Source organism: Procambarus clarkii, chromosome 51 (assembly GCF_040958095.1).
Source record: "Procambarus clarkii isolate CNS0578487 chromosome 51, FALCON_Pclarkii_2.0, whole genome shotgun sequence".
NCBI classification, from domain to species: Eukaryota; Metazoa; Arthropoda; class Malacostraca; order Decapoda; family Cambaridae; genus Procambarus; species Procambarus clarkii.
This window is the reverse complement of record NC_091200.1, coordinates 18,355,947-18,367,830: the sequence shown is the minus strand read 5'-3', so window position 1 is coordinate 18,367,830 and position 11,884 is coordinate 18,355,947. Positions and strand designations below refer to the sequence as shown.

Below are 11,884 nucleotides of genomic sequence, written 5' to 3'. Positions count from 1 at the left end.
CTTACCCAGGGAACACGTGAGGCAGGCAAAGGGCTGGCTCCTGCACAACCACCGAGTCACTCAAGGCTGACTAATGACAGACTGAGCTGGGTCAAGGCTGCAGGAGGTAGTGAAAGAAACGCCATCAATCAAACAAAGCCCATCAAAGTTCAAACCCAGGACAACCAACTGGGACTTTTGCCAGTTCACTGGAAGCTCAAACATGGCAAGCTGGAAGCCCATACCAGCCAGTCAAGATAAGCCAAAACCCAAACCCCCATCAAAGATGAGCCACAACAAGCAAAGTGTGTGAACACACCAGGAGCCTAATATGGCCCAAACAGGACAAATGTGGCAAGCATGCTGCTCCACAACAAACCCTAGCGAATCCCTGAACCTCGGATGTAGAGAGATGTGCCAATATGCGTCCAAGCAGTTACCTTGAGAATGAGATGGCCCTGGGACAAGGTAGTAAAACAGGGTAGCAAGGAACAAACTGATTCAACCATGAAAGGTCGAAGATGAACCAGAGGTCTGGCAAGTCCCATTTTGGGACTGGGAAGAGGCGGGAAACTCCACCATGGGACTGTTTTCTTTTCCACCCTCGAAGTCACCCATTCCAAAGTAATTTGAGGAGAGGAAGCCTGCCTAGAAATGCCCAAACCTCCAAGAGCAGCAGCCGACCAAAAATTAGACTACTGCAGGCTGAAAAAAAAACTGGTTTAATGAATGCCTCTACCGAGCCCCTAATTTTTGTTACTGCAAAAATGACATGCTTCTAAATGCACATGTCTGCAATGTGCATATTGTACAATTGAAGTTAAGTTACTCACCTAAGTTGGTCATCAAAAGAAGGCATGAAGCTGGGAAGACTAGCACCATCAAAGTCGCAGGATATTCAAAAAGCACTAAATACCACCAGGAATGCCAATATAAGAGCAAAAGTTCAGAAATTGCTTTCACATCATTGAAATAGTTCATTTCTATAATTCAAGTGACTAAGGGACAATCAGGCAGACTCGCCAACATCCTGAAAACCAAGATATTCAAGATGCATAACTAAGGGACAGGGCAGCATTCTATTAAATGCCAGTGAGCAGTGTATTGCCAATATATAACTTCGCCACAGCCGTTTTCCCACACTGCCTGTTACAGTGGTAAGAGACCAAGGGGACAGACTATCCTTTAAAGAGTGCACAATAACAAGACCAATAATCCTGCCACTGAACACATCAAGGAATGACAATGTAAATAATGCTTGTTCTGGAAATAGTGCAGATAGCCTCCTTAGCAACAGTGCCTGCACTCAGTTGAGGGAATACCAATATGGCTGGGAACACTAAACTTGCTTAAATGCCTTTAGAAGAAAAATGGCAAATATTGGATTTCACCAATTGCAGGGTGCATAGGATTAAATGACTAGAGCCAGGAGAGCACCAAGTCAACCAATACACCACTGGTAACAAAAGCAGTTGACAGAGCATTCATACAACATTGCACACAGTTCAGCCATGAAGATGCTGGCCTGGGGGGGGGGGGGTTTAGTTGGCACAGGGCTTTGGTCCAAAAGATCATGGTATCCAAGACAATTTGTGTGAAGATAAATGTTCAAGAAAAAGGCACTTAGTAAGAGGGATAGAAGCCTCTTACCATGTGGATCAGTCTACCTTGGGGTTATCTTGAGATGATTTCGGGGCTTTTTAGTGTCCCCGCGGCCCGGTCCTCGACCAGGCCTCCACCCCCAGGAAGCAGCCTGTGACAGCTGACTAACACCCAGGTACCTATTTTACTGCTAGGTAACAGGGGCATAGGGTGAAAGAAACTCTGCCCAATGTTTCTCGCCGGCGCCTGGGATCGAACCCAGGATCACAAGTCCAGCGTGCTGTCCGCTCGGCCGACCGGCTCTACAAATGGGACCCGGCAGTAAGGATGGAATGATGCGAGAAGACATTGCTAATACAAACAGAAAGGGAGGCCTATATTCAAGACATCCAAAAAGAAAGGATGGAGATGAAAGAACAGGGCCTACCAGAGGCAACAGCCAAAGCCTGGCAAAAGCAACTGCAGAGACCTCGTAAGTAATGATCTCAATCCTGAAGCGACAAGACATACGAGTCCCAACCGGAAGGGTTGGAAGGTCAGGATGGTGCAGTGAAAATTTGCAACATTTGTGACCTGTGACATGCTTAGCCAGTAAGTGCAGTACTTTGTCTATTCTTATTTTTCTATGCCCTGCAAAGAATTTTATTGCTTACCAAGGCAATTTTTAATTAAAATGTCAACTAATTATGCAAACTAAGTCGATGCAACCAGGAATATTCATCCCAAAATTTTTTTTACTCTGATTTACAGATCTAATAGTTCAACCTGTAGTCAAACTTATCCACAATTCTCATTTTCAAGCACTTATTTGCAACCACTAATATTAGCATAGAGAAACAAATCAAGGTTTCATAAAGTCGGCATTTACTTTGAATGCATTTATTTAAAAATTATCGCCGGCCACCATATGAAGACGGGATGGGCTGAGTCACCTGCAGTCCAGCGACTTTGTCGAAGTCCTGCAAAACACAAAATGCAAATACAAGTCTACTGAAAATTTCAGGATTAAGTTATCATAAATTTATGCAAGTCTTTCACATGTTTGACCAAATACAATACAATGATAGGTTAATCTAATTGAATAATGTGCAGCATATGACCTAGTTTGTAAACTTAACTTAAATGAACCCCCACCCAGGCTTATGCTTGTATATACTAATTACAGCATCTTACTAAAGCATGTAAATATCAAGGGAACTATTTCAAAAGAAAATTTTAAGTTGTTGCTTATTTACCTGTCTGAATAGAAAGCAGGAAAACCTTTACTACAAAATAAAGGCCCCATTTGCAACTAACCTTACTTTTTTGAAGATTTAAACAAGTTTATGACAGTTGATTTAGAAAGTTGAAAATTAAACTACTATGAAACCGTACTAAAGCCATCACAAGGTAAACATACCATCAATTTCAACATTTCCTTCGTGTCGGCATCAACCTCAATGATGCCTTGTTCCAGGGCAGACACTTCTGGCACATAGTTGTCCCTACGCTCTCGCTCCTCCTCCTGGAGCTTAATGGAGATCCCACGTACTGGGCCACGCTGGATGCGCTTCATCAAGTGGGTGACAAACCTGCATCACCACCAAATTGAATTATGCATTTAAAAAAAGTATTTACAGTAAATATCACAGGTCAACCAATGCATTAACCTTACACCTTTATCATATCTTGCTTTATGACAGTTCGTATGGCTTTGTACAACCTAGTGAATGACAGAACTCTGGAAGGCTGGCCAATTAAAATTGGCTGCTTGCTTTTATAGCTCAAAACAAACCGTGTAATATTTGTCATTTATGATGAAAGTGTGAAGCTGTGGAGCAGCTGCAAAAGAGGGATGTCGAGTGCCACTCATCTTTCACCAGTCAACTCGCCACAATTTCATTTGTGTATATAAAATAGGCTAAAAAAATTGCACATTTATGATTTAAGGGACCAGAAATAAAAATATGAAACATGTACGCAGTTTTATTCTTCAGTTTTTTTTTTTAGACTGGTATAGTGCCTGTGGCAAGAGATGGATGTAAACGGGTAGCATCGAGATGGCAAATTCCAAGCACTATTGCCTGCTGTTATAAATGTATTTTATATCAATATATCTGCAACAAATCATGCACTAGTCTTTACTTGAAGCTACCATATTGGCAGAACAAGATTAGGGAGTTAAAACGCTGCTTAATAAATTATATTTTCTCATTTACATTGGTTCTTTTCACTTAATCCTTGACTGGCTTCCCCACCAGTCCCTGTACAATCTTAGCCTCCATGCAATCCAAGTCTCTAGGGATCAACTTGCTCTCAAATTAGCCTTATTTGAGGCTAGTGGAGTTCACTACCCAATATCACCAAGTTCCACCACCATCATGGGTCAATGGGAGATCAGATCCACCAGTTACAGAGATGTCACCATTGTTGCCCTTTCGACTGCTCAGTGTGGGCTTAACTTATCCTCGAGCCAGTATCCAAAGTCTTTTCACATCTGCAACATCTTTGGCAATCTTCAAGACAACTCGCTGTAATTTGTCATGACCCACCTTGAGCTATTATTTTCTGGTTGCTCCAGGTCAATGAAGTTACCAACTTCTCAATTGTAGAAGCTCTTGGAGGATTCGATATATACTGGCATCCCAGTATTGTCTCGTCACCATACTGCTTCCATACTCTGCCCATTCATACAAGCTCGACCATAAATGCTTCTGTTAACCTCATACTTTTCAAGATATTACAAACTTGATCTCTGCATCACAACACTGTACAATATGTACAGTCAGTCAGGCATGCACAGCATTTCCATCAGACATTCATTTGGTTATGGGGACTGGATATTTTAACACCAGATAACGAATTGGATACAGTGACCATCATTTATAATGACCCCTGCTTCACAATAACAGGACAAAAGTATTAGCTGCATACAGAACTCATACAAATTAATCATGTCGGTTGTGCAGGTATCAGGCAAGTAAGTAATCATCGAAAAAGCACCAAACTGGGAAGGATATGTACCACCAATATCAGGCATGTAAATGACACTTCATGCTCTCTAACCTATTTTATGAATAATATTAATACTAGTAGTCATTTTAATACTGTCTCGTATACACATACATATCTGGTCCTGAACATATTGTTAATCAAGCCAAGTCAAGCAAGATTTAAAAACAAAAAACTTCTGTTCCTACACAAAAATCTATTGCGGGTACTAACCGCATATACTAACCCTGCAATCTTGTTGCGGAGGGGCTTCGACGGAATAATTGCAATTTCCTCACATATCCGTTTATTTGTGTGAAAGTCACTACCCAGACGTGTGTAATATTTCTCAATTATTACACGGGCTGCCTTCTTCACCGTTTTAGTACGTACACGACCCTGGAAGACAAATTTAATTTTTATTTCTAATATTACCAATTCTCTTTCAGTATAAAGGATTGAAATATAATAAATGAAAACTGGTGGTATTGTGCACCATTTATTAAAAATAACTACATGTTTATTTACTGTGCTTGCTTTTTGCATTTAAAAAATTATGGGAATGTTATAAAACATTGCATTACATCATAGGAGCAAATGAGAAAAATTTATCAATTGCTATAAAATGGAATCTCTTCAGGAAGTAACAGTTTAGCAACTACCTAAATAGGACCAGCAATAGTCGAAAAAGATAATGACAAATGTAGTTCCAAAGCTAGGATATTATGATAAAAACCTTATACTGTAGTCCCTGTAACTGTACTGTATCAACTGTATTGTCAGTATTGTTGCCAGGCAATGCTGAAATTGTCAAATCTGAATGCAAAAAACTTGGATACTATCATAATTAAAGTAAAAAATCAGTGTATTAATGTTCAAAATAAGGCAAATTGGATATTATGCTGGGATTTAGTGCTAGGAGCCCTTGCAGGCAATGAGTCACAATAACGTGGCTGAATGTTGACCAGACCACACACTAGAAGGTGAAGGGACGACGACGTTTCGGTCCACCCTGGACCATTCTCCTGGACCATCCACCCTGCACAAGTCGATTGTGCACCTAGGAGCCCTTGTTTAGAACATAAGAACAAAGGCAACTGCAGAAGGCCTATTGGCCCATACAAGGCAGCTCCTATTTATAACCACCCAATCCCACTCATATACATGTCCAACCCATTCTTGAAACAATCGAGGGACCCCACCTCCACAATGTTACGCGGCAATTGGTTCCACAAATCAACAACCCTGTTACTGAACCAGTATTTACCCAAGTCTTTCCTAAATCTAAACTTATCCAATTTATACCCATTGTTTCGCGTTCTGTCTTGTGTTGATACTTTTAATACCCTATTAATATCCCCTTTGTTATGTCCATTCACCCACTTGTAAACCTCTATCATGTCACCCCTAACTCTTCGCCTTTCCAGTGAATGCAACTTAAGCTTTGTTAATCTTTCTTCATATGAAAGATTTCTAATTTTGGGAATTAACTTAGTCATCCTACGCTGGACACGTTCAAGTGAATTTATATCCATTCTATAATATGGCGACCAAAACTGAACTGCAAAATCTAAATGGGGCCTAACTAGAGCAAGATATAGCTTGAGAACCACACCAGGTGTCTTGTTACTAACGCTGCGATTAATAAATCCAAGTGTCCGATTTGCCTTATTACGAACATTTATGCATTGATCCTTTTGTTTTAAATTCTTACTAATCATAACTCCCAGATCCCTTTCGCAATCCGACTTCGCAATCTCAACACCATCTAGCTCGTATCTTTTAACTCTTATCATCATTACCTAACCTCAGAACTTTACATTTATCAGCATTAAACTGCATCTGCCAATCCTTTGACCATTTCAAAACCCTATCTAGATCAACTTGAAGTGATAGCGAGTCCTCCTCCGAATTAATTTCCCTACCGATTTTCGTATCATCGGCAAATTTGCAAATGTTGCTACTCAAACCTGAATCTAAATCATTTATATATATTATAAACAACAAAGGTCCCAGGACAGAGCCTTGAGGTACTCCACTTACAACATTTTCCCACTCTGACTTGACTCCATTTATACTAACTCTGTTTCCTTTGGTATAGCCATGCCCTAATCCAGTTTAATATATCACCCCCAATACCATGAGCCTCTATCTTTTTAATCAGTCTTTCATGTGGCACAGTATCACATGTTTACATTACATTAGCACAGTTTGGCCATGTTTACATTATGATTCATACGTCAGGCTATGAGCAGCCACGTCCAACAGTCTAGTTGTCTAGACAACCAACCAGGAAGCCTGGTCAGTGACTGGGCCGTGGAGATGTTTGTTCTCTAAATTGCTGCAAGGTAAGGAATGGAAAAAACCTTGTGGCGATTGAAAAAAAAATTAAAATAAATAAGAGGTTAGGTGTTTAACTACTGCACTGCACAAAGTGCTTTTAGGCACCAAGAGTTATGCTATTTTTTTTAATTAGGCTATATTTGAATGTTTTTTAATGTTTTCTTTTTGTTTTGAAATTGAAATAGTTGAGTTTGGAAACATTATGGCATTAACTTTACCTGAATATTTATAAATACAAAAATATGTCCTTGACAATTCCACTAAAGTTTTTTATAACTTAATTTGGACAAATCAGACATTTTGGGTCTTGCAGTCAAGTTACTGAACTTTATACGTAGTATTTTGTTTATTAAGAAATTACATTAACCACTTAACTGCACAGATTACATTAATGTTAAGGGTTGTGCAATTTTGTTTTAATTAGGCCATATTTTATTGTTTTTAAATGCCTTCATCACTGAATTTAAATGAAAATGGTAGTGTGGAAACCGACATTAATATTTGCCGAACATTTATAAACAAGTGTAAAAACGGCACCATAAATTTCTTGCCTAAAACAGGTGCACAGTGCAGGGGTTAAACATTATATTACCAACAAAGGAAATATATCTTGCAACAAATTGTATATGGGTCGAACATCAAGCAATCACAAAGTAGCTGGGCCTCTTGACGTCACAGTTACACGTGTAGGTTATCAGCAGCTTAAAGCCTCACTAGAGCAGGTGGACCTTGGTAGGCAGGTCATCTGTTACCTACCAATAAAGTATAGGAGCCTAGATATTTGTTGACAAGTTCCTTGCAAAGTGCGGTTTCTTCTTCTTGAGAATAGGTGCAGTTTGCATGAAGGGGTAACCCTCCCGATGACTGCACCAGGACAGATGTAAGGAGACGCGTTGATGGTGAGGAGAAAGTCAAAAGCTGTAGATGTGATGGGCCGTAGAGAGAGGAGTGGCGACGAAAACAGAGGCGAACGTTAGAGGGAGACTCCCCGCACCGGGGGGCAGGGCGTCATGGTCACTGAGGCAGCTGTCTACAGCTAGCAAAAGTCTTGACACGGCAACCTTTTTAAATTGCAGGTACAGGTTATCTAAGTATCTTCCTGTTAATAGCTTCCCCTTCTCTGGCAGTCTGTTTCATGCCCAGTGGATCTAGCCCAATCTTGGAGTTGCCCACTGTGGCAACTCTGGCATTAATGTATTAGTTATTCCACCTTTGGCTTTATATAGGGGGAATTATTTCCCCTTTGTTTTTCTACATACTGCCATTTTTCTCAACTTTAATAATTTTTCCCATGACCATGTCTGGTAGCAGCAGCAATCTATTTGAAGTGTTCAGAGGAAGTTAACGGGCTGATCATAAAAAAAATGCCAGTAAAAAAACAGGTGGCACCCAAAATCAATTATTTGGAAAGCTCAGCAGTTTGCAATCAATGCTGACCTTACCAGAACTCAGTAATGTTTGTTTCATGTTGGGTAATAAGCAGAAATGAAGTCCTTCAATGATCAATGAACTACCAATACAACAGCACAACCATTTACTGACCACTAGCATGGTGCCAGATGGGCCAATTCCTGTAATTAGTCCATTCTCCAACAAAAGTATAGCAGTCAAGTCATTTCTACCTACAAGAAGTGTAGAAGAGAAGAATGCTTAGAACTTCAGGCCTCGTCAAGCTCCCTATAACTAACATTAACTACTGGAAAGTGGTTCAAGTGATGCAATACTTATCTCCCCTTATCCACAAAGTCCCAAGGATCCCAAAGGCTACCCAAAGCACCTCCACACCATCTCCAAAGCCTTCTTTACCCAATCTAATTCATTAGTATCAAAAGTCAATTGGCAAGCCAGTGGTGTTTAACACCTTGCACAATATTATAGAGAAAATTATTCAGTTAGGCAAGGCACGCTGTAAGGGGGGGGTAGTAGTTTTTTATCATAGCAAGATATCTTTGTGGGTCCATTTTTTTTTTAACCTGCGGATATGCGGTGATGAGAACATTATTATGCGCAGGTTTCGTGTCTACCGTCGTGGACCACTCGGTAGATGGTGTTTCTCATCTACCATGTACGGTACGGTAAATGATACCGTACAATATATTTCTCAGGGAAGACGTAAAATTTACCATGTGACTTTCAGACTAAATAGCCAGTTAGCTTCGCCAATACCGATCTTTTTCAAACCTTTTGGATTTCAAGAGCAAATATAGACTAACAAAACGCTTTAGCAGCCTTAAATATTTCTATAAAATATTCCCAATGGGTAGGTCCAGCTGGGTTTGTTTACATTTTCAACAAGGCGGCACGACCAGACCACCGCTTACAGAGCATCTAATATCTCCCCACAGTTCACTTTGGGGAACCGTCCGTGCAAGATCTGTAATGCTGGACAACACCAGAGCAACACACGCACACAATTGATAGAATATAACTTACCATTTCGACGGATTACTTGGATCTTTAGAGACCCTCGCGCACGACCAATACCACAGCGAGATCAGACCTGGAAAGGACCGGGAGGCTGCTTGTGAGGTCGCGCCACAGATGGCGCGACCGATTCCGCGGCGGCAAATTCAAATAAAATTTCTACCCATTTTACTTTCGTCTAGGTTGTTACATAGCCTAACTGACTTGGTGCAGTCTTTTTGACAATTACTTCTAGATTGCGTGTCTTAAACTTTGTGTCTGGCCGTTCATGTATAACAAATTTACTATCTTTTTATTCCAGCATAGTTGAGGCAGTTGATAATGGTAAAGTTTGCGATGTTGTGTACCTTGACTTTAGCAAAGCTTTTGATACAGTGCCACATGAAAGACTATAAAAAGATAGAGGCTCATGGTATTGGGGTGCTAAATTAAGATGGATTAGGGCATGGCTATACCAAAGGAAACAGTATAAATGGAGTTAAGTCAGGGGGAGGAAATGTTCTAAGTGGAGTGCCTCAAGGCTCTAATGGGGCCTCTTTATAAATATATATATTATATATAATATATATATATATATATATAATATATATATATATATAATATATATATATATAATTTATATTCAGGTTTGAGTAGCAACATCTGCAAATTTGCCAACGATACAAAAATCGGTAGGGAAATTAACACGGAAGAAGACTCACTATTTATTTATTTATTTATATATATACAAGAAGGTACATTGGGTTTGTGAGAATACATTGGATAGTACAGTATACACATTCTTGTAAAGCCACTAGTACGCACAGCGTTTCGGGCAGGTCCTTAATCTAGCAGATAATTTTAAGTAGGTAATTTCAATCAGAATTGATAAATGATAAAGATACATTACAAGAGAAAAATGAGATGAGAGAGATAAGTAGGTATATTAAAGCATATTGTTATATTAAAGCTCTGATTGATTACATTGACAGCTTGATTAGTAATTTAAACAAGGTTAATAGACACCATACAGCAGATTGACAGCACATATAAGACAGCAATGATCACAATGGTAAAGATGTTCAGATTGGGTACATAAAGATTGGGAGACTGGGTAGCAAAAAATACAGATAAACAAGATTTACAAACACCATACAACAGATTGGCAGCACATAAGAAAACAGCAATGATCACAATGGTAAAGATGTACAGATTGGGAACAAAGGTTGGGAGATTGGGTAGCAATTGATACAGTGCAATTTTAAGGCAAAAAGTGAAAAACTATGAAGATGAAATTAGGTACTTTTTAGTATTGATTTTGAATGATGTAAAAGTTGGACAGCTTTTCAATTCAGTAGGGAGTGAGTTCCATAAACTGGGTCCCTTTATTTGCATAGTGTGTTTACACAGATTAAGTTTAACTCTGGGGATATCAAAGAGATATTTATTTCTGGTGTGGTGATAATGGGTCCTATTACATCTGTCCAAGAAGAGTTTCAGACAAGGATTTGCATTTAAGAACAGGGTTTTGTGAATGTAGTTGACACAAGAGAATTTGTGGAGTGAGATTATGTTTAGGGAGTTAAACAAGGGGGCTGTGTGTTGTCTGAAAGCAGAATTTGATATTATTCTGATAGCAGATTTTTGCTGGGTGATGATGGACTTGAGGTGGTTAGCAGTGGGTGAACCCCATGCACAGATACCATAGTTGAGATAGGGATAGATTAGTGCATAATATAGAGAGATGAGAGCAGAGTTAGGAACATAATATCTGATTTTGGAGAGTATACCAACTGTTTTAGAGACTTTTAGTTATGTGTTGTATGTGGGTACTGAAGTTTAGTCTCTTGTCTAGGAATATGCCAAGAAACTTTCCATCATTTTTATTGCTAATGTTTACATTGTCAATCTGAAGTTGAATTGCATTGGTAGATTTGCTTCCGAATAGGATGTAGTAGGTCTTTTCTATGTTAAGTGTTAGTTTGTTGGTTGGTTGACACCCATAAGTGGACTTTTTTTAGTTCATTATTAACAACACCATTTAGTGTATGTGGGTTGGGGTGGGAGTAGATGAGGGTAGTATCATCAGCAAACAAAATAGGTTTCAGAATGTTAGAGACATTAGGCAGATCATTAATGTATACAAGAAAAAGAAGAGGTCCCAAGATGCTGCCCTGTGGCACTCCAACAGTTATTGGTAGAATGGGAGAGATTATATTATTGATGGCTACACATTGGTGTCTATCACTAAGATAGGATTGGATATAGTCCAGTGCATGGCCTCGGATTCCATAATGATGGAGTTTACTTAAGAGGTAATCATGATTAACAGTATCAAAGGCCTTTCTCAGGTCAATGAAGAGTCCAATTGGAAACATTTTTGTCAAGAGCTGAGTAAATTATATCAAGGAGACTAATAATTGCATCGTTGGTACTGTTTTGAGAGCGGAAGCCAAACTGACAGGGGCTAAGAATGTCGAATTTTACGAGATAGGAGTCGAGCTGTTTATAGATAATTTTTTCAAATATTTTTGATAGTATGGGTAGGTTCGATATTGGTCTATAGTTGTTTAAGTCTGACGGATTA

At 39.4% G+C, this 11,884-nt stretch overlaps 1 protein-coding gene across 1 annotated transcript; it reads right to left on the bottom strand.

Annotated features, from left to right (window-relative positions):
• Positions 1 to 2,444: 2,444 nt before the first annotated feature.
• LOC123774552 (small ribosomal subunit protein eS17) lies at positions 2,445 to 9,440 on the bottom strand. The gene is made up of 4 exons (XM_045768904.2): positions 9,328 to 9,440; positions 4,799 to 4,950; positions 2,981 to 3,152; positions 2,445 to 2,540 (listed from the first exon to the last, which is right to left on the bottom strand). Exons 1-4 carry the CDS (start codon positions 9,328 to 9,330, stop codon positions 2,472 to 2,474), a joined length of 396 nt encoding a protein of 131 aa, XP_045624860.1. The 5' UTR covers positions 9,331 to 9,440; the 3' UTR covers positions 2,445 to 2,471.
• Between the last annotated feature and the right edge of the window lie 2,444 nt (positions 9,441 to 11,884).

Excerpts from the sequence above, each read along its gene's own strand:
- LOC123774552 (XM_045768904.2), bottom strand. Across the intron at positions 3,153-4,798 it reads CTCCGCAACAAGATTGCAGG|GTTTGTCACCCACTTGATGA; the intron begins GTTAGTATATGC and ends GTGGTGATGCAG. Across the intron at positions 2,541-2,980 it reads AGGAAATGTTGAAATTGATG|GACTTCGACAAAGTCGCTGG; the intron begins GTATGTTTACCT and ends TGTGTTTTGCAG.